This window comes from Diadema antillarum, unplaced genomic scaffold, assembly GCF_040938485.1.
Source record: "Diadema antillarum isolate AM-2024a unplaced genomic scaffold, OU_Dant_1.0 seq00000682_RagTag, whole genome shotgun sequence".
NCBI classification, from domain to species: Eukaryota; Metazoa; Echinodermata; class Echinoidea; order Diadematoida; family Diadematidae; genus Diadema; species Diadema antillarum.
The window spans coordinates 1,230,328-1,254,759 of record NW_027271587.1 but is presented as its reverse complement, the minus strand read 5'-3'; the positions used below and the strand labels follow the sequence as shown (position 1 = coordinate 1,254,759).

Sequence of the window (24,432 nt, the reverse complement as noted above, 5' to 3'; positions counted from 1 at the left end):
CAGATTGTAGGGGTATATAGAGCATGTTAGGTACACTGTAGATTGGCAATTAAAAAAGTCAAGATATCAGTGCAAAAGAACATACCAACTGTCAATAGGTAGAATATGTCAGTGTTAATAATTGAAACGTCATACCACCCATTTTGATTGGTGACCACTGAACTTAATTAGACCCTTGAATATGTCAGTGTTAATAATTGAAGCATCATACCACCCATTTTGATTGATGACCACTGAACTTGATTAGACCCTTGACACTTCAGTTGTAGAGCAAAAATGTGTACTAGGTTTTATACAAGACCTATCTCAACAAAAGGTAGATGATACCAAACATTAATTTCTTGATTGTAGTAGCATTGTGAGATATATCAGAAAGCTCTTTTATTCAGATGCGAGTTTCTTCACTTTGTCTCCCTCTACAAATTAAATTTGTTATTAAGATCACAAGCTCTTTTATTATAAGTAATTTGTTGAATAGTAATTCCAAAAACTACCTTCGAACAAGTCAGTAAGGGAAAATTGGGTCTTTTGCCATTAAAATCCTTTTGTGGCATTGAAATTTCATTTGTGTTTATAAAATAAGCTCCCATAATGACCAACTTGTGCTATAGGCTTTTGTCAAATTAGTCTGTAACATGACCAAAAAAAAAAAGCAAATCTTACAATAATGTGATCTCATTGCATCAATGCTTGTATAAAAGGGTTTGTATGTGTTCTATTCAATGTGGCTTTGTGCTTGTATTCAGCATTTAAACATGAAATGTTCTTGCAAATAAACTGTTTCAGGGATATACATTGAAAACTGACATTTCTTGTGTGTGTAAATTGTCTTGTTCCGCTCTCATCATAAGTGCAGAACGAATGTATAATACACAGTAGTTTGGCATTCAAGCAATTCTGATACCACATACACTTCACATATGTATTTTCCTGTAACTATCTCCTTCTCTTACATTCTCTTTCTCTCCAGACAAAATGTATATAGAATACATGTATATACGTTTCAATTATTTTGCACATCCAAAATAAGAACCCCCCAAAAAAAATGTTTAGTAATAATCACTGTAACTCAATGTTTGTTTCTTGTTTTTGTGAGCACACAGTGAAAATAAATTCATATCAATCAATCAATCAATCAATCAATCAATCAATCAATCAATCAATCAATCAATCAATCAATCAATCAATCAATCAATCAATCAATCAATCAATCAATCACTCTCTTTCCCCTTACCTTTCACCCACAGCTCTCTGTTTTTCCTCTTTACGCTCATATTTTTCCATGTCTCCACTTCTCTTGAATTCAAGGTACCACAAGGCAAAAAAAAAAAAGGCAGTCACTAAACAATTGCAAATCCATGTCATTAGACTCCAATAGCTGTATGATGTGACTGCTAATATCAATGAGTGAATCAGCTGCAAAGCTCACCGTGGCCAAACCATAATGTAATGAGCAGACAAGACACATTTTTTCAGTTACAACATGGATGACTTGACCTATGTCTTATATCCCACAAACTTTTATTCATTTGCAATAATTATCTTGATAAAAAGTTTTGGAGCATATATCACAGGCATACAGGTAACATGTATTGGCATGATATACCAATGTCATGCTTATATTTGTGTGACATTTATATCATGTTTGTATACTTTATTTGATATAGATCTGATGTAACTGCAGTCAAATCAATTTCACACAATATGGATATGGTAAGCTTACCTAGATACATTGTACTCTTTCTTACATCAGGAATATTCTGTCAACTTATGTGAAATTGATTCAAGTGATTATGAAAAAGGCAATTACACACATACGCATATCCAGAGAAACCAAGAAGAAGTTAATAACAGGCAGTAAGAAGTCACATTCACTGTACAAGTGATCTACAATGATGGTGAAGTGTGGAGTATCACCTTACTGTGAAACCAATCATTTTGAGGTGTCACTCATCATGTCAATGGGATGCATGATAAAAGAAGCATGCTGGTGAAGGGACACTACTGCTCTCAAGTGTTTGCTAATCACACTTTGGATTTGGAAGCTTAGTGACTTTAGAGCTATCAATGTATGCTTTATTTCCTATGATCTTGTTCTTTTCTATGATAGAAAAACAACAAAAATAAAACATTGTCCCCCATATCATTTAATTAAGTGAATTGAATTACAATTTGCATGACTATTTGGTACCTTTATAAATGTTAAAGTTTTTCCTTATCAGCATTCAAAGCTAATAGCTGTATCAGGGTGGTTCATTACAATTCTTGACATGGGTTGCATCTTGGCACAAGTACTTATGATGAAAAGGTCTTGTTTTTGATGCCACACATGTACACTTTTAATATGTTTCCTATCAAAGGGCTGTTAAAAAGGCACTAAATTTACACTAATATCACAAAAATTTAGTGTAATATTTCATGAAGGGCAGTTACGGTCTAGACAGAAAGGGAGAGACCTTGGTGACATGTGTCAAAAGTTGATTTGATTTGCACTGATCAGATTGTAAGAATGAGAAGAGTTTTTCAGAAGAAAGCTACTGATGCTAGTGAAGCAACCAGTCTATGTAAAGATAATGTGCATCACAACTGGCTGTCAGCCAATCATATCTAAATACTCTTGGCTTGTGCCTCATCGTGTGGATGAAACAGTTCAAACACCCAACACACTCTATCCTCTGAGATTACTGGATAGCAATGTGACTTTCGTCATAACATAGCAAACATCTCAATCTTACGTTGCTTAGCATTACCGGATATATGATAGTGGCTTCTCTGACAATAACCCACAGCTATCAGATGGATAACAACAGCTGGGTATCCATTCATAAGGAAGCTTTATCCATACATACCATTTACAACCAGTTGATGTTTGGTCATGCAAGGAAATATGAACTAGTCTGAGGGATGTTATTTGTACTGTACAATTACTCTTCAGATGCTGTTTTGTCTGCTAATTGCAGTGTACTGTGTCAACATGCTACTACCCAAAAATAATCACTAATGATATACTGTCTTCATTACGATCGTGTACAACACATAGAAAATTGGCAGTTAAAGGTAATCACAAAAGATGAAACTACTCATGACTACAATAGGTATGTATGCTGGTGTCTTTTCTACACCAATTGATGCAGATGTCTTGAATTAAAGTGAACAGAGATTAGCTAATCCTTATCCCTCTTGTGTCCTAATGGCTATCCTGTTGGACTTCTGGCACATTGCTACATGTGAGTGATGGGCTTGTGAATCTACAACTAGGTAAAGTTTGGGCGGATAATTGAAGCCTAGTGAAAAAGCTTTGGTGTTGAAAGGACAACCTATGACAATCTTGAAGAGGGAGCAACCTCCAGACATAGTGGATGTAATGGTGGTCATCAGTCATTGGTGAAACAGCATACACTACTGAGTTGTCAACAAAACGTTGCAATTGACTCACACAACTTTTTACAACAACTACGGTTGCAGTACAATAGATTTAAATGGCACCACTTCTGCAATATGCTTGACATTTGATGTAAATGTATAAAAGTGAAAAAGTGAAAACTGCCTCAAGGTGCATGACAGAAAGATCCAGCATCTTGTGATAACAAGTAAATTACAATGAGTCAAACGGTACTAAACATGGGGCAAGTATACATATCTTTCCATTTAGTAGGTTGAAATCTATAAATGCATAATTCATATCACTGTGCATACACTGTCTTTCTAGCATTATCTGGCTGGAAATCACACACTAATTACAGAGTAATGGTAGCCTTGCCATACATAATACACAGTCACGAAAGAGGAAGTTACCTCCAGAGATAGTTCGTTCATTAAAAGCAATAAAATAAAACCAGTGTCTTGGTTGAAATTTATGCAAATCAGAGAAGTAAGAAGTTTAACTAGTAATTGAATGGCACTCCAAGAACATCATTCTTGGCTGCCTTATGGATACCATGCTACATGATGACCTACAGGTACCAAATTAGATGTGTAACCTTTTCTACTATTCTATTCGTAGTTTTCTGATTCCATGCCAACTTCACTTATATAATGATTTGAGATGACTATTTTTACTCCAACAATACACTCTCTCTCTCAGCTTTAATCTCCTTTGACAACTTTCCAACATACATGTAGTGTGCACTCACACTGGACAATGGTCCTAATTAATAGTGTTCCACCATATACATTGTACCTATCTAATATCCAATGTCTTATGATTTTAAGTTCACCCAGTTTTCCCCCTTGGTTTTGTATGCAAAATATTCTAATTGCCTCCCTAATTACAGGTCTGTATATAGCAGCTTCAATCTTTGAATTTAAGAGGAGTTGATTAAGTGTTAGCATGAAAAAAAAAAAAAAAAACCTTACTGTATGTTATACATGGGTAATATACAAAATTATGGATCGAAGTAAATGCAGTTTTTACGCCCACAATACTTCAAAATTGCACATTTGCTTTCAATTTATCATCTGTGATCTTTTACTGAACACATTAGGATATTCATACTGGCAATTCAACACAGTGATTTCATACTGACAAAATACATTGTACCTGCACCAATTGTCTTTGACTTCAAATGTTTGAATTCCTACACTGGCCCCCGTCCAAACTTGTCATAAATACACATTAAAATATATCAATTTCTTGAGTGGTAAGTGACTGGTTGGACAATGACGGCTTGTTTTCTTGATGGCATACAACAATACTCATGTTCTCTTGCACATTTTTAGTGTGAGATGGAGTTTTACCTGCTAAACAGTCTAGACAGAGAACCAGTATGTGTTGTCCTGAAGAAATGTAAGAAATCACTGGACTGTTTGTACCAGAGAAGAAAGTTTTCCTTGGTACAAGTTGTTACTACAATGTTGTTAAAGGTGTATGCCAATGGCTGGGCGCATTTGTTAAATCTTTCAAAGGTTCATCACTTCAAAGATTCCCAGTCGAATCTCACATCTGTAGAATTTCCTACAATTTTATTCAATCATACTTACATATTGGAGATTTTTCTTCATAGCTCTGTTTGTACAAAAATAATAAGTCCATACATTAGCATTGTACAATCTGTCATTCTCCAGTAATATAAATATACAATCTGTGGTTTTCCATGCAAAAATGAGAGTTATGTACTTTTTCATAACTTCTCTTTGATATACAGGCAAGTTGATCAGTAACAATGATACAATATATACTTTGTATAAAAGGTATTTACAAATTTTCACTTCATAGAAAGCGTTGACATGTTGCATAGTAAAGGGCAATGCATGGTACAAGTGAAATTGACTTTTCGAGACTATTGCAATAAATCTTTCCTATGATTCGGTAGAATCTCACAGTGAAGTAACTACTATCAACAAAATGTTTGCGTAGTGCATCACCAAAGAATGCATGTGTGTGCATGTGTATGTGAATTTTCTTTATACAAATCTTCATGTTCATTCATACAAGCCATTTCAATATAGTTAGTGTGTGTCGAGTACACATGACTACACCATTGCTTTGGAATTGTGAAGAATAATAAAGCCTTGTGTCTTTGATGGGTTTCTACACACACACGCTTTCTTGTTCTAAAGACATCACTTTTTATTGAGCACAAAGAATCATGTTACGAGAATAGACAAGGACCCTGCTGATGGTCTCTATATATTAATATAAGACTCTGCAATATGACTAGCCAATAGCCAATTGGAACACACAATGTAATTATTGTCACAAGCTTACAGCACAACTACATTCTTAATGATCTGAAGTCACTTGTGCTACCTCATTTTACACATCAGCAACAGTGGGTTCATGTTATAACTTGGGAAATTTTCTACAATATCAAAATCAAATTATGGATGATACTTTTCTGTCATACATAAATCACAAATTAATCTGTCCAAATCTCGGGACAGTAATCTATGATGTACATATGAACAGTAAGCATCAATGAATTACAGAAAATGTGCAACCAATATGTTCCATCATTTTGTGAAAATACTGAATTTTCTTCTCTTTGATCTAGAATGCAGGGTTTGTTCACATTACAAACATCTGCTGGTAGTAAAGCTATTTTCACAATATTCTATAAAGAGCATGTTGTATACAATGTCTTCTGTATCATACAAATGTGCATTCTTACTGTACATCACATTTACAATTGTAAAAAAGCATGCTGTTGGGGTGGGGAGTTATGACTGCAGTTTTCTCATGTCTACTTTGCTGAAAAGACAAACATCTGGATCACTGGAACTTCAAATGAACCAGTCTGGAATTATAAACATGGGCTTTCATGATTCCATTTGAAAAATTCACATGAATGTTGACTTTTCCATTCATGAAATTCTTCCGTCGAGATGTTTTCATTGCAACTGATTGACAAACTGCCCTACATCAACGTAAATTATTACTTATTTTGTCAATCAGTTGCAAAGTTGACTTTGATTGGAAAATGTGATGCTCATACAGCTTGCATCAATGTGCAATTTGTATAATAAGTGTTCTTGCATCCTAAAAGGTCAAACACTGCATCCAGGCAAGCAATTTGAAAGAGACAGCTTACTTTGATGAACTATGCTATCACTGAAAGTATGATGGCTGCTCTCTGTGAATAGGTCTTTAATCACCTCATTGTTTTCTAATGGCATGTCTACTTGCCTACATTCAATAACTTTTTCATTACTTGCTTCTCAGACAGAGATGATTATCTATCTATGCATTTTTTCCCCTCAGGTCAACTGCATACATTTTTATTCTTTTTGAAATGTACAGTTGAAGCTCATTTTCACCTGCAATTTCATACACTGACACTATGGTTTATGCAAATGCTGCTATCATCCACACATCCATGGCATTTAGATTGTAGTTGTGATTTAACCAAATGCAAATAAGGTGCTCAATCTTAAATGTAGGGACCATACACAAACTACCAACAGTAAGCCCTGTTGACAAGCAGAGTATCAGCACTGTACACAGTCTGTGGAGTTTGACATTCTTCATTCTTTAAAGGGACCATTAGTTTTCTGAAACACTGGTACATGAAAGGTACATCACACACACTAGACACACTGCAAAGGGTGAGAAAGAGAGCAGCAGTGACGGTTGGCACAAATCTACCGGATAGCTTAGCACCAAACTCTTTGAGACAAGGCTTCACAGCAGCTCCCTACAAGTCACTTACTGTACTGCAGGCACAATGTATGGAAGGTAACGGCTGCAGCATTTCAATACTCATGGCCTGTACAGAGGAAATCAAAAGGGAATTTGAATCGATTTACAATTTTCTGGAATCTACTGAGCACTAACACTACCAACCTAACTTTTTGCCCCATTGTTAATTGAATTACACATTGAACAAGAATTTATCACGTGAAAACATAGTCCAGCATTTAACCAAACTGACTTGCAGCTGTGATGTGTCACACAAGTTTCATCAGTGAGAGGCAGAAAACTGTCCCAACCCACACAATGGGGTGTCAATCCTGGAGATTAAGGACTGAAGACCCTTAAAGGCTTGTTTCTGATGCCTCACTTTCTGATCTCATTGACGCTGGCCTGACCAGCCCAGAGTCTAGCTCTCCTGGCAGTGTCTCTCCACTTTTCTCATCTTCTGATTTGACGATGGCAGAGTCTCCATCCTCACTGGCCGCCTCTAGGTTCAGCTTTGAGGAGTCTCCTGGCATGGCAAGAGCTGATTCAGCATTGGTTGTAGTCACAGTGCCATCTGACTGCCTGTCACCAATGGCTGGCACTGTGTCACTCAGCGGAGTCTGCACATCACAGCCTGATGTCGTACCATCACTGACTGGCGTTGTGTCTTCACAGAGGGCGGCAGATTCTTGTGCTGAGGTTGTAGTCGATGTTGTATTGATGGATGACATGGAAGATGATGGATGGAGCTCCTGACTGCTACTGAGCAGAAGAAGTTAAAACAGATGACATTATGCAATGGTTGTCCTGTAAAAAAATATGGCATCCTCAATGTTTCGGAAGTAAGACCAATTATGATAGCAAATTTCTGTTAGACAACTGAGCAGATCTAAATGTATCATTTCATGGTTAATACTACGAGTTATGAATAAAGTCACATTGGTTCATTACAGAAAGCCTTACCGCCACAGACAAAAAGTGTTCTTCAAGTACTTCAGTGTCATGAAAGCACAGAATCAGTGACTCAACAGAGAATATAATATATAAATTGAATAACTCTCATACACTCGACTTGAGTCACAACACAATGGTGACAAATGACACACCAAGGAAATGAGTGAAGCACAAGCTACAGAACTGTCAGAGAATTCAATAACTTTACCAAATAACTTGTCAAATAACTTCTTCATATATGACAAGTGATGTATTTGCTTATGTCATTTCACTCACATACTAAACACTCAGGTGCTGCTGTATCACTGCCATTTAACCGTTTGTTTTACTTTCTCTGTGTTACACACACTTGAGATTCAAGTGTAGTTGTTAACATTAGTATGCATTAAAGAGACAGGAGGCCAGTTGTATTAAATGTATCAGCTCTGTCCAAAACACATGCCATGATCAGGTTCTCCACCAGCTTAATTGCCCTCACCTCTCTGGGTCGGAGTCACTGCTGATGTGGTCCTTGGTAGTACCATTAATGGACCTCAGGAGGTCTTCATTCTGCTCCTTCCATTCCTGTAGAACCTCGGAGGTTACCATTGTGGCACCCTTCAAGAGTCTCTCCACACTGTCCAGCTCAGCTTGCTTTGCCTGCCAAGGAGAACACACCTTTTCTTTTCATTTTTAGCTCTTTACTATGGACAGAGTCAAAATCAGGCCAATACTAACAATCAGCAGAATGACAATGATGCGATGAAAATATATTTAGGTCTCAGTATCACATTCTCAGAATACTCAACTATGTGATTCTTCAGTCTACTTTTCACTTTTGTCACAACTCATAAATGCATTTGCATTAATGAAGTATAAATAGGTATATCAATACCTATTTATATAAATTTCTGTAGTTAGAGCCTGTATTCTGTAAAACATCCAGGACTAATTCTTATAATCATTTATCTCCTCCTCCTCAGATCCATTTTCTACCCTTTCCTTTTTCACACACCTTCAGTGACATCTTCTTTATCATTCATTTCACTTCCTACTGACCAGGACTCCTTGGCTTGCCATTCATTTGAATTTGTGACTGAAAATGTACAACGCATTGGTGTTCATTCTACTTGGGAATAATAATAATGTGTGGTGGGGAATATTGAAGGAATTGGACTTTGAACAGATATCTCAAATCAAACATTGCTCCATAGCATAATTATTAGGAGAATAGAGACATGTCGTAACTTAATTGGTACTCTGTTTAATAAATGCTTTAAAATTATGTTTTCTTAGTGACCATATTATCTTGTTTAAGAGAAAACCTATCTGTTCCTTAAAGGTACAAGATTAAATCAATTCATCTGGACTTACTGTTTTAATTCCGAGAACGATTTCATGTCCGATCCTGGACGCTTCATCAGCTCGTCTTATTTGATGGCAGGAAGGCGTCGCTGCCAATCAGGGCAGACGCACTACCGACATTATTATTAATTAAAACAGTAAGTCCAGATGAATTGATTTAATTTTGTACCTTTATTGAATGTTACATGGATGAATCAGAACTTACACCATTTGACTATCTGTTCCTTATTATACTGTTGTTATGATAACAGATTGATAATCACTTTCATTCCTTTCTACTGTCACTTGACTTTGGAACTATGATTTGTAGACTGAATGCATTTGATAAACCATTGAACTATTGCTGCTACTGTTGCCAAGTAAACAGGCACACCTTAATCATCATCTGTATATTGAATACAATGTGTGTGCATGCATATTTGTGCCTGTGTCAAAAAAAAAAAAGAAAAGGAAAAAAAAGGCATGATCAAAGGCAAACAGCACCTGCTCACCTTAAGTTTTCGAAGCAGCATGTTCTTCTCGTAACTCTTCTCCTCTTTTGGAGACATCTTTTTGGTGATCTTGATGCTTGGTCTCTCCTTCCTCTTGGCCCTAAAACTGGTCCCTCGGTTGAGAACATCTACCGTCACATTGTTGATTTTCTTCCACTCTTTCACAAGGTCGTCAGTATTTGTTTCTGTCGAGTAAAGTAGAGATGTAACTTTAATTGAAATGCATAGAGACAGAGTAGCCAATTTGGAATATACTCTAGACTTGTTCACAAAGGGCTGACTACTTTTAGAATGATGTGTATGTAATGCTTTTGAAGGCACATAATATACAATGTACTGACAGCCCATTAAGGTCCACTGTGACATAGACTTCTATTCATAGCTGGTCCTGAATAACATCATATTGGTCAAAATCTTACATATCATTTTACACCCTTGCTTATAATTTCAGTGCTCCAGCTATGAAGTGAAAGAAATGCATTGAATATAAACCACAGATTTGGGCATTGAAGCAACATCCATATGGCAATACTTCCACAAGTGACAGAATTGGGTGAATTTGTCCTATTTAAACTTTAAAAAAATATATAAATATTCATATTATGCAGAGTGGTTAAATGTGCTTCTTTACATCCATACAAGTTTGATATATTACATCATGCTCCATTGATCATAACCTCTGACACAATTGCACCTCCTTTATCACCAAAAGAATGGAAAACATCAACAGGTGCAATGTATTGTGTTCATATTATGAACGATTTTAACTCTTGTATCAGTGAGCACTCAAGTGATGATTCCTTTTATCTACAAGATGAACTTGGCAACTCATTCTCTCTTTAAATAATTGGATGACTGAGATATAATTCTAGTCATGTAATTATCTCATGGATACCCTTTCACCAATAGTTTAGTGTATTATACAAAACTCACAACACACAACCATACTACAGCTACAATGTATGACACAAAAGTTTGAAATGGTGCGTTAGACATGAAATCCAACACCAAATGCCTATCAAAACACATGAGTAACAGCTTCAAAGAAAATGAAATTGATTGGCAAATAGTTCTAAGCATACTCAAGAGGAGACTTCAAGGGATTGAAGTGTTAATTTCCACCAATAATCTTCATCTTGCATACCATACATTTACAATGAAATTACAAATTGATATTCTATATAAGACAGAGATCCCAGGACTGACATACCAGCACAAACTTTGCATTGCCAATATTACATAATGCTTGAGAATAATGATACTGACATATAGAAGGGAAATACAAATTGTACCAAGCAATGAAAAGAAAGAAGTATTAAAGAGAAGGTTTATGTATAGAGGCAGGGATACAAACAGAATAGAGAAAAATGCAGAGGAACAGACAGTGACAATTTCAATGTGGACCAGCACTGGCTTCATGGTCAGCTGAATCACCATCATCCAGTGGTCACTGCCTACCTCAGCGTCCACTGGTCACTGCCCACCTCAGCTTTAAATGCTATAGAATCAAGAAATACTCCCACCACACAGTGTGAGATCTTATTACACCACATCTCAGCAGAGAATACCACTCTTCTTGACTGCAGTGGTACGGTAATATCCTTTACCACAGGTCAACATGAATTTGGGAGGTCTACACGATTTTACTCTATTTTCATATTAGTCAGCTACATGAGAATAGTATTTTTTTTTTCTGTTATACTTCTCCAAACCAGCCTGGCATTTGCTGAATATGGCAATAATAAACTTAAAAGACAGTATGTGTGCTCTATATAGTGTAACAGGCTTCATAAACATGTTTGTCAAAGATATTGCTGGTTTCTGACTACATTCCCATATGATATCATCACGAAACCATCACTGGTGTGTGGAAGAGGACAGCAGATGGGAAAGGAGACTTGGGAAGAAATTCTGAAAGGCTTACCTGGATTTGAGACACAGTCAGTCATTGTTTACCACTCTAACTAAAACAAGGGATGTTATTTCCATAATGTCTCATCACAGTTTGGAAGACATTGACAAACACAACAGAATGAGGATTGATCAACTGTATTTGAGACCATAGTAAACCAAAATCTCTGCATAGGAGTCATGCATGGAATGATGCAAGGATTAAAAACAGAATATAAACCAACATATGAATATAAAATGAATGCACAGTATCCCTTACAAATGCATTCATTCTTTTCAAAATGCATGCAACACTTTAAAAAGGAACTTTTTTGCCAAAACATACAGTTTTAATGTATGTATCCATTTGCCATTTTGTAATTTTTTTTTAATCTTCTTTTTTGTTTTTAGGAGAGTGAAATTAATTCGGGCAATTTGAAGGATGAAAATGACTGCAATCAAAAAAAGAAAAAGACAACACTTCACAATGTGTCACAGAATGTGCATATTGTCCATACGACCTGCTGGTCAGTATTATACAGGATTTGCAGAACACAATTTAAAGCTTTTGAGTGTGACTGCCATGCCATGGTGAGCAAAAGGTCCACTGAACAAACTGACTTGCAGTAGCCTTCTGAATGTGTCATGAAAGATAACACTCAGTTGAGTGCTCTAGCTGAAAGCACAAGATTAACAACTTTATACAGGGCACTATTTCTCGATGACCAAACGGCACTACAGTGTATATTCATTTTTCCTTTCTCTGAATGATAAAATGACAAACAAAAAGAGTGATGGACCTAGGAATACTTTGGCTTTGCATTATATGCAGATGAAGCAAGCTATGATACGTATTTGAATGAATAAATCTATCTGTATGATTATATCAAAGTATTAAAACAAATCTTTTGTTTTTTTCCTGTCTATGCTAATAATGATCAGGGAAAAATCATACAAGCATTTTGCTTTGATGCCAAGATTACCAAAACCTTGTGCTTTAATAGAGGTAAACAGCATTGATAAAAGATTTTCCCTAACCCATGCGAAAATCCCATCAATAACAGCATCACATACAAGCAATGCATGACTGAAATTTTGAACATGCAGGTCCATCTACATGCATTCTGAAACTACATGACAAGAGTAAAATGGCTTTACACGGAAAACACAATTTTGGCTCTACATGCCATGCAGATGGGTAGCATATGGCTATACATTTAGTATATCAATGAAAAACAATTTTTCATTGCAAGTGAATACATGAAACCATGAATTCTATGGATGACAAGATAAACATTTTGCATGTGCCCATACTCAGAAAATGGTAATAAGTGTATAGGTAAAGCTTCAGCTCTCCATCAAGTTTCTTCTGTAAACAACTTCCAAGAACCAAAACAAACTGCTTTACACTTCAGTTCAAATTACAAGCGAGCAATGCTTCCCTTATTACAGATGTCTAAGTCCGATGACTTTCCATTTGGCTTTCAAATAAAAGGCTCTACTTCGCTGCATGGAAAATATGTTCCAGAGGCAGGACATGAAAGTTGTGAAACAGGGTAGAATGAGCCCTCTTCTCAGTAGGACCCTACAATACATGCTACAAAACCTCATTACCTGGGTCACAGGACCATTACTTCACCCTTTTTCTTTTTTGCTTAAATTTGTGACTAAGAATCTACGTCTACTGTCTTCGTCATAAAGAAATATGTTCTTTAACAAATCAAAAAAAAAAAAAACTTTATTGATACTTGAAACTCAATAGAATTACATTTATGGCATTACAATTGTATGATGGGAAAAAAGATACCCATTGACTCCCACAAAGTGTGACATTCCATCATACACACTGCCTTTCTATGTATGTGTCCTTATTCTTCTCAAAATTTGATTCATCTGTTGCTTTTGTTTTACTACTCTCAGAGAATACAGAGCCCTCTGGGGTATGATACATTTTCTTCTAAGATACTACAGCTATCACGCTTGATACATGCTGAAAGGATGATACTCTTTTTGTGAAGCAGTTGTCTAAAAGCAAGCTGAAATATTACTTTTTGCAGCATTATATAACAATATAGAAGCTTTTGATCTACACATTCAGGATGATATAGCATCATGGTGAAAACAGGAATATTGGGATTGATTTGTGGTACATGTAATGCATGAACATAAAGCTTGTTACAATAGAACCAAAGTGAGCTAGGCGTGTGGCTGCCAGGTACCTTTGTATGGAGACGTATTTACTGGCATCTTTTGGCATATCAAGTTAGGCGTAAATGTATAATGCAAGTCTTCTCCAAATGCTACTATTTTTTTCTTTTTGATTCCTTGTTGTTGAAGTTACCCAGACTAAAACTGTTTTTTGCATGTTTGATGCCATTCAGCAAATGAATGTGGATATCAAGATCTTGTGTGAAGGTGAATGTTTCACAAAGCTGGTGAAGGTTCACCATCATATTTCTTGAGATTCTGCAATGTGTGATGTACGCTTGTAATTATGGGGGTGTGCTCAAGCGCGCTAAAGCGAACCAAAGTGAACTGAACAAAAGTGTACCATATCGAACTGTGCCAGATTTGGAGCATTTGAGCTCTCTGTTCAGAAAGTGTACCTCATTCATGAGTTATTTTTAAAGGGGGTCACACATTTCGTAGCAAGAGGGTCATTCACCTGACATGCTTGAACTACTAAACAGATGTCCCATACAAAGAGAATGAACTCTTTGCATTATTGCGTATGCGCATAATACACACATTCTTCACATGTGAACTTTTGGTACCCTTTTGGAGCACAGTACATCGGGAAGTGGTCTACTTTTGACTCGGTTCAGTACCGTACAGTACTAGTACACTCTAGGAGTGTTCGAACGCTCCTCTGATGCAGGTATGGTATGCTACAGTTCACTTTAGGAGAGCGCTTAAACGCACCCAAGATGATAGTGTGATCATCCAGGCTAGCAGCAAATGCATTAGATGTTGCAATAATGACTTTTTTGGACTTTTGTTGGACAGAGACCTGTGTTGGGCACACCATCAGAAGTCAATTTTACATTCTAGACCACATAAGTCGTGCAAACTGCAAGCTCTACTGATATTACTCTTGGGACAAAACAGATATGAAATGGTTTGCTCATTGTATACATTTGTGTATGATCACTTTTTGTGTGTGTGTGCATGTACTGTCATCGGCATTATTTACAGAATAATTGCACAGCCCTTGTCTACAGAGTATCCAGTTATTCCAAGCCAAAATGATATGCACTGTTTGCGCAGTTTGACAAATATCCTTAGTTTAAAGACACAGAGAGATGGGCCAAGAACATGGACACTTAATACCATGAATGAATATCAGAGGAATAGTAATTCATGAAAGCTTAAATGCCTCAGAGAACATTACCAAAACTTTACAGGATTTTCATGCAAAATTAATCTTGCTGTTTTTGTTGTTCATATCAAGAATTAATTTCTACTGCAAAGCACTGTTCATAAATGTTCAGAGCACATTTTGTCCTGAATTTTAGTCATATCATGCAGTACTAGTAATGCAGTCATTTCAGCAGCTAGCTGAAACCAGACAGTAAGAAAGGCAATGAGAATCCATGGAGGCATGACATGTGTTAGGCTGAGTACAGGTATGCAGGGATGAATCAAGTATGGCAGTTTCTCTAGCTACAGGAGAGATAATGAATACTATGAGGTCCCACACTGAAGGCTGACTGTAACATAAATATAATGCTTCTTTACAAAGCCCACACTTCATTGACTATTTTCTGTCAAATGAATTTGTGGAAATTTCTGAATCAACTTGATAGCATACAAAACATTTTCCAAAGTGCGCATAATTTTTGCTGCTTTCATGATCCACTTGTATAGATAGAATTTCAAACACTGTAGATCACATATATGTATCTCTTACAAAAACACCAGAGATTCACTAAATGCAAAAACAATTAGAAACTAGTCTTTGAACTTCCTGATGTCAATGGCTGAAAATATGTTGGGCTGTTTCATGAAGAAAGCCAACCTTCATTCAGCCAAAATGAATGAGTATGAATGAATTTGTCTGCAAACTGTCCAGATCTATATCTATGTACTATAAGCCAGCCTTCAGTCTAACATGTAGATCAATCATCATTCTTACCGGTCCTGTCATGTCTCTTCTCACTTTCCTCATCCGCCTCTTCCCCCTCCTGCTCCCACGACCCGTCTACTGAGGAGAAGGGGACTTCCCCACCCTTCTCCCAGTCCTTCAGCTCATACATCTGTTGTTGCTTTTTGCGGTTCATGCGCTCCTTAAAGTGAATAATGACCCCTGGAGAGCAGCCCTGCCCCCGCCGTACAACATCAGGGCTGCCAGCAGGACTGGACTCCCTAGAAGAGTCTGGGGTAACAAAGTAATAGGCCCTACGCCTGACTGAGGCCTTTGCTGCTTCACCTTCAATGTTGGCCAGGGCTTCTGCGGCTTCACTGCGTGTGGTACTGGGTGTGTGTGTGGGCGTCTGACCTGCTGCCCCCTGGGAGATGGAGTCCGTATCACTGATAGAGGAACCTCCATCGTTAATGACGTCGATGCTTCCCTTGCGACTCTCTTCATCGGTGCTTTCACTGGCATAACCATCGGCTTCTTCTGCAGGCAGAAAAACAAAATTGCATAGAAATCAAAACTTGTGTTTGGTATGGCAGGTTAACGATGATAGTGACTGCTTTATGCTTCCATGTAGTACTGAGTATGCAACCATTCATCCTCTCACTAGTTGTGGTATTGGACTGTCCATCATGAGTTATCACACAATGCCCATGTACAACTTGATTCTGTCACATAGCCCTTTTACTAATATCTAGGTGGGGTGAGAGACCATCCACAGCTGGGAGGAAAGTACACTTACATATAATGTACTTCTCAAAGGGATGATTCACGTGCTACACATAATATGTGACCGTGCACCACAAAACAAACAAAAAGTCGCACCCTTAGATTTTAAGTGAGGACTCAAAAAAGGTGAAATGGTTCAACCTAGTCAATCTTGAGTTTTTCAAATTTTCTAAAAGAGCTATCCTTCTTCTACATTATTCTTTAGTTTGGTATCAAAACATGAATGGGAAAGTGTGTTTTCAGCAATTTTTCTACAATCCTTTTTGGGGAAGAGTAGAATGATCAGGTTTGTCTTAGAGGCCGCTTTTCATATCTTGAAATCCTTTCCACACTCTTCACTTTCAAGTCTAATAACTTTTGAAAGGATGACACTACTGCTTTGAAAGTTAGCATTAATCACGGGCAAAATGTGCCAATTGAATATGCTCAATTTCAGCTTAATCTGATAATCCCTTCATTGTTGTTGCTCCAGTGGTTTACATCCTGTGTTTTGTCCCTTTCATGGCACAGCTAGCACAGCTTGGTAAAGATTAAGTGCTTGGATGAATAGACCATGTACTTCAGAGCCACTTTCCTCAGTAGCCACTTTCCTCAGTTCACACTTTTCCAGATCTAGAGTGTTTGCTTTCTTTCCGGCATTGAGGTAGGTTAGGGGAGTCTATTTGAATTGAGTTATACATCATTTTAAAGCTTAGAGTCTGCTCTTCCAGAATCTGCCCTTAACTGAAAATCCATGTCAGGTGACTTTTTGTTGGTTTTGTGGTGCAGGGTCACATATGACGTTACAGAAATTGAGATGATCTTTAATTAATTAAGCATTCAAAGATGTGTTCCCATAATTCTGTTTAACCAAAACATAAAGATCTGTGGTCTTTCAAGACAAAGCTGAGGTATTAGCTGTCAAATTTTATCACCTATGTGCCTAATTCTGATGATGTCCTCTAAAACAGAATAACCATGAAAAATTGTACAGCATCTCAATGACTCTCAGAGCTCAGTAGTTGGCTATAATGGCAGTTACACCGCCACTATGCAATTGCAACTACACACAAGCTGCAGTCACAACAGCAAAACTTCATGAAGTTCAAGCTCTCAAAGTTTTGCCAGTGTGATTGCAAACTTTGCAAAAAACTTCCTGTGAAACTTTTCACAAAATTTCCAACTCAACTAAGGAAATATGCAGAACCCCTACAAATCTTCTAAGAATTTGCGCAACTGAAACCTCATGAAATTTGTCACGTGACCAGCCGACAGACTGTTGCCGTAGTGCCTCCAAAGTACACACTTGGAGGGACGTACATGTCAAATCAATAGCCGTCAGATGGCGCACACTTTCTTCTTTGTTGCAACTGCGCACCAGCGATCCAAACTTTGAGAACTGAAACTTCGAGAAGTTTGGCTGCTAGTGTAAACAGGCAAGAAAGCTTTGCAAGGAGTTCTCGAAGATAAACTTTGAGAACTTTTGCCAATGTGACTGCGGCTACAGTCAGGTTCTATGGCGGAAAGCAGAGATGTGTCTACACTTGCCTAATGCTGACAATACGCATACCATGTATAGACAAGAAGTAACATGCATTCTGTACTCCTGTACAGAAACTTCAGTGATACCACACAGCAGGACCACACACGCACACACATCAATCTCGTCAGGGCTGACTGTAAAATGACAGCATACTGGAATGCTCATATTACTTGTCATCTACACACGTTGTACCAATGCCAGGTTGAGAGATGAATAATTGTCTGATAATCCCTTGAGTCTTCAGTAACTGAACAGAAAAGTGGTGGTAGTAATTAATGATGATGTATACACTACCAGCTTAGAATGCAGGCATTGACAAAGAAACAAATAAAAAAAGGATAAACTCTGAGCAAAAAAAGACTTACTGACTACAGTATGGTCGTGGTGCTTTCGCCTATGGAAGAGAGAGAAACTGATTCGCAAACGACTACTCATTCTGACCAGTCAAAACAGCAGTACTGACTCCAGTGATATTCAAACTAGAATATATTCTCCTATGTCATGAAGGCCAGCATTCACACTTCCCCTATCCATACTCTTTACCTACCAGCATTCCAAATAGGTGAAGTGAATACGCACCAGGAACTAGTGGGTGTATGGAGTCAAATCCCTCCCTCCCTTCAAAGAGATGGCCCTAGTTGGCACATACATGTATTTGTGGTGCCTGCAAATATGATTCAGCCATTAGCTAATCTAAAACTATAAACTAAAACAAAAAAAAAAAAAAAAACATTTATCTAAAACTTATGTGGAATAATCTACAATGTGTACTGTTTGAAAATTAATCAAAAGTATTCAGACCAACCAGCATTGACAATAGAGGTTCCTCTTTCTTTTCATCTTTACTTCCCTTTTCTCTCTTGTTTGTTTTGTCAAGCCATTTTTATTACTTGGTAGTTAATTCATTTTTGTGCCACACGTATTTATCTATGCAGCAGCAATTCCATTGAACATTCAACGCTTCCCCCATTCCCTATCATTTCTGTTCTTTGTTCTTGCACTGAATACACTTCCATGAGGTTTAAACGAAAAGAAATTGGATTCAATTTATTTCAATTTCATTCCATCTGCCATATAACATGATAACTTAGCTACTTAATGTCATTTACCGTGGTATTCTATTTGAGGTGAAAGTGTTCACATATACTGTACATGTAAGAAAAATAAGTAATTAAGGCAACAGCAATTGACTTGACAAGTTAAAGATCAATACAGGTCAGGTTTGCTCTTTATTTTTATTTACTTATTTTTTGGAGAGGGTCTCTTCTGAAATGAATCATTTATTTCAATTCTGCCTCATTACCTACTGTTACAGCACTGATTATTACTGGTATAGGATGAATATCCATTATATCACAAGCCACTGCTATTAATGCTGCATTTCACTGCAAGGAAGGCTACCTCATATGTGTACTGAGTGAAAAAAATGCAGTTGCCATTGTTTGTACATGCTCCCCCTTTGAAAGCGCTAAGCTGTCCTACATACTTGTATACATAGCATATCACATTACACTCATTTAAATTCAGCTGGCACTAAACATCCTTAGTTTGGCCAGCACCAGTGACACAAATTTGATATTATATCTGACCTTACTACAGTTTGTGTGGTTCCAGTATCGAGTTTCAACGAGCCACTAGCACAAAAACAAGTCATGTCATCATAAACATGCCATCTGAGGTGCTGAGTAGTGACTCTGACACATCATGACACATATCACACTGAAAGCTGTCACCAAACATAAACTGGATATGTTTCTTGGTAAGTTTGTGGTTTCACTGCGTCTTTCCGGATGAGTGAGGAAATATTACTACAGTTTTCCACTGAAAATGGAGCCAGATCAAGATGGTTGTAATGAAATGATCTATGAGTCTAAATTCAAGTGCAGTCTCAAGCATAAACCAGAAGATATCAAAGTGGCATTTCTTCCACAATGGAATGAAAGGAGATACCCTATGACAAGCATTAAAGTAACATGCAGAAAAAAAAATGATGATTTCCAAACCAAATTCCATCAAAATGCGGAGTGTGCAACAGTTAACATATTACCATTCTTGTCCTCTCCTGTACAAACAAACGCAAGAATTGGTAATTTTCTTTGTTTGTTCAGAAAAAAAAAAATCTCAAGCAAAATTCTTTATTTGGCTTGAACAGGTGCTTCATTAACTTCACAAAAATTAAAAACTCAGGATCCATCTACACAAAATTGATTTGAGTCCTGTAAAGAACACCATTCCCACAAGAGTTTTGTAGAGTTCTTGCCTAACTCTGCTTGTGAGTACCAAACAGCCACAGTATAATCATATCAGTCATGTCAAAAGGTCATCATCACTGGAAATCATAAATATATGATCTCACGTAAGTCACTTTTTCCAAATTAGCACCTCATAATTGCTTTAATTAGAATATGTATGAATTCCTTAATTTTAGTTTATACCATTTCCTCAGTGATAAGCTAGACAAGAAGTAGACAGAGGTTAATACAAGCAATGGACTTAATGTCATTCATTATCTCATTGACTGCTGTTGAAACTGATCTGCTCAGATTTATGGGAGCAGATCATGAGGTTGAGATGGAACAGGTTTCTGTGTTACGGCCATCCCATTCCCGAAGTCTGTTGGATAAAGTATGGGATCAGACATGTACACAGTGCTCTATTCTCTGCCTGTCCTGTCTAGTGCAGATGCAATATTTGATGGCAATCTTCACCTTTATATCAGTACAGTCAATTACTGTCAGCTCACAGAACAGACCAACTGAATTTAGTCAAGCACTCTGTTTCCTTCCTACCACTGTGTTAGTCAAGGGAAGTTTGGATATCTGCTTCTCCGACAGATTGATCCTTTTCATCTGTTATTGACATTTCTGAAGAGTAGATACACACTCTATATTCCTGCGCAGTTTCTAGACACATGTGAGCATGTGAAAATGAAAAGGGAATTAAAAATTATGAAAATTCTTCTCTCCCAGCTACTTAATCTGACCTGAGTACATACCACAGGACACAAAAGATAAAAAAAATTTATCCAACATACAAAAATGTCCATATGAATATAATGTTGCAGTCAGAGTTTAAACATTCAAAACAGTCTTTTATCCTGAACAACAGCTGCAGGATAAAACATGAAGGACATGGCTGACTTAAAAAATACACAAACTTTCAATGATGGTGGAATCAAGAGACAGATGACAACATAAGAAAGAGGAACTTTGTCTTACTGAGAGCATCAGAGCCCAATCTCCTGATGACTGCATCTGTGATGAGGGTGGACTGCCTGACGCTAACATCATTGCGGAGCATGATGGTTGCTAACTGCAGCTTCTCCATCCAGTGACGCATGTTCCTCTCATCACTGCCAGCCAGAAAGATGTCCTTAGTTCCTTCATGGGTCACCTTGAAGGCACTGTAGTGGGCAATCAGAGAAGAGAGCGAACACCATACCCTGTTATATCACAACAAGCATTTAAATTTACTTTCACATTTCCATGGCTTTTTTTTTATTATCCTCTCTTCCAGACACCTCCTTTATGTCTTTCTTTTCCTCTAACAGCCTTTAATAATGTATCGTTTTCATCTATCTATAGTTTCACTATTATACAACTTTGCAAATCCTGGTTGCAATTCTTACCACTGTCATAATTTCTTTCACTATCACAAGGATTGTTATTACAGTCACAACCACTTAACTGAGACAACTCAAGAGTATGATCTTTACCTCATTAAAAGAGATCAGAAATTGATGAACTTAAATACAACATGAAGTTCAATACATTCGTTCACAAACCACGTGCTAACTTTGAAATACTTGACTCTCATTAACAAGTTCAGACAGCAGACGCAGGTGTGCATCCATCAATGATTTGTTGTTTATTTCGGTAGCAGATGTTGCAATGATAGACAAGAATTGACCTTCAAAATCGGAGTAACTTATATACAGCCAGTACTTGTACAATATAAGCACTGCACTAGCTTTTTTGAGAACAAGCTGTTACGTGCGCAGCTGAAGGAGGGGCTAGTCTGGAATCAGGGTGCCAGTGGATTATAATGTGATGCATTCCGTGGTGACACATCCTAAACTTCAGTTGAGTACCTGTATTCCTTCATCCATTTGTTTTTTATGACTGGTAAAGGCTGTTTGTTTGTTTGTTTTACCTTTGGCTAAATTTTGTCATACAATTTCTTCCTTCAGTAAGCTGAATTTTGTTCACAGTTTCTATTCATACAAATGTCTGGTGAAAGTTTGCCCAGTTAAACCAATGCCTCAGTCACATTAAGCAGTAAAACCAATGTGCCTTACAGTGACATTTCATTGGTGCTTCAAAGCAGCGTTCCTGTTTATTCAAGTTACAATTAAATGGTGGCAACTGTAATATGATCAGCAATGACATCAAAATGATCATAGTAAAATTTATTGCTGTTTTATAATTCTCGTATCATCCTGATGATCACTGTCATCACTACTATCACAATGTTCATTATATGACTATTACTAACATCATACAATGAATCACAGACCCCCAGTCACTGTGTGGCACTCTTATTCTGCCAGTCATTTCCACTCTAAATACACTGTACTAACTGTACTTGCTTGTGGCTTCGTTACACAGGAAACCAATCCAGGTGGATCATATGTTTTTACAACCCTGCCACACATGAACAGTGAATCCGCTTCCTGATTGCTGTCAGACTTCCTGTGGCCATGCACTTGTTAAAGTGGATTTCATAAACTAACTTGCAGGTATAGCCCAACTGAATAGGGATACATTTACACCGATAACATTCCAATTATCTTTTAAAGGTAGCAATACTGCACGAAAGCAACACTAGATTATGAAGACACTTCACCTGTTTCTTACAAGGACGTAGTATACCAGGTTCCCGCACCGTCAACTCACGTAAGGGAACCTGGAGTACCAGGTTCCCAAAATATAGACAAGAGTGTCTGCACTCGTGGCCTAAATTCATATATTGTACATGTACTATGCTGATCCAATGAATTACTTTGAGCAAGTGATTAGTGTTCTTCTATCAATATTTGTTCTTTTTCTGTATGAAAATCATGTAAATTCTTGTCTAATTTACCCTATCAAACTTTCAAAATGTTTTGCTATAGAACTCGCATGAGGACGTACGTAGCAATGAGGGCTGAACTCACTAGATTTTAATTTTGGCTGACCTCACTCAGGTGCCCTTATAGTGTATAACAAACAAGTTTGGAGCCCAGCACACACTGTTCATATCTCACGTCTGATCGATACTTCGCATTGTTCAATGGCACATGCAGTTGGCAGTGGAAAGGGGATAAATGTAACACTTGACTGCTTTCTCACAGGCAGATTACCAATCTGTCCATTCTTTGTCAACTGCAACAACAACAAAAAAATAATAATAAATCTTGTCTGGGGGCACTGAAGGTTCTCAACAATTGTAGAAGGAATGGGTTATTGGAATGCAATTACCATATGAATTCAGGAAAACATGAAACTACCTTCAGCAATAAAAAACTGAGGGAAAGTTCTTGATCACCTTACACTTTCATAATCATGAGTCAGCCTGATCTAAATTGGGCAAATGTTATTCCAGAGATCAAAGTTATTTATCTCATGAAAGTTGAGCTCTTAAGATAGCATAAAATAAATCTATTCAAAAAAAAATGGCTAAGATTTTAACACACAAAATACATATTTTTTAAAATGCTTCAAAATTATAAGATTGAATTAATAAATCTTCAGGGCAAAAGTAAAAGAATCAAAGTCGTTAAATGATTGAATAGCATAGCTTTTTTATTTGACAAGGATTTTTCAAACACCCTGTAATTATGTAAAATACTGCTACATGTATTTGTCATTTTTTTTAAAGGTTCCACTCAGTGGCTGTTAAGGTATGAGGCCTTGGTTTGTTTCTCCTTATTTCTATCATCTTTCACCTGCAGAAGGTCATTGACCTCAAATAGAATGGACTTTGAAATTGTCAGTAGTTATGAAATTTTCTCTGCATTGATAATTCATTGCCGTTGACAAATCTAGGAGAGTCCATCAGCAGATGTATACATGTTTTGAGGCACAGACACGAATATACTATTCTTTTCAGAAGATTTTCTTAGCATTCTTTGCATAAAAACAATAAATGATATGACATACAATAAATTGACTGATGTGCCATGATTTTTCACAAAATATTCCAAGCTACAAACCTCTTCACAGCTATTTTCTTGGGCTTTATACATCCTTTTAAAATAATCATTTGC

The 24,432-nt window shown here is 37.1% G+C and overlaps 1 protein-coding gene across 1 annotated transcript in view; it reads right to left on the bottom strand.

Moving 5' to 3' along the window:
• Positions 1–1,485: 1,485 nt before the first annotated feature.
• The window catches only part of LOC139737110 (connector enhancer of kinase suppressor of ras 2-like), a 114,018-nt gene continuing 91,071 nt past the window's right edge, over positions 1,486–24,432 (bottom strand). The window contains exons 13-18 of the mRNA XM_071647789.1: positions 21,404–21,588; positions 15,932–16,417; positions 10,584–10,603; positions 9,907–10,278; positions 8,550–8,710; positions 1,486–7,876 (exon numbers count right to left, since the gene is read on the bottom strand). Of these exons, the coding sequence (XP_071503890.1) occupies positions 7,474–7,876; positions 8,550–8,710; positions 9,907–10,278; positions 10,584–10,603; positions 15,932–16,417; positions 21,404–21,588 (1,627 nt within the window). The 3' untranslated portion in view covers positions 1,486–7,473. The remainder of the gene's footprint in view (positions 7,877–8,549; positions 8,711–9,906; positions 10,279–10,583; positions 10,604–15,931; positions 16,418–21,403; positions 21,589–24,432) is intronic.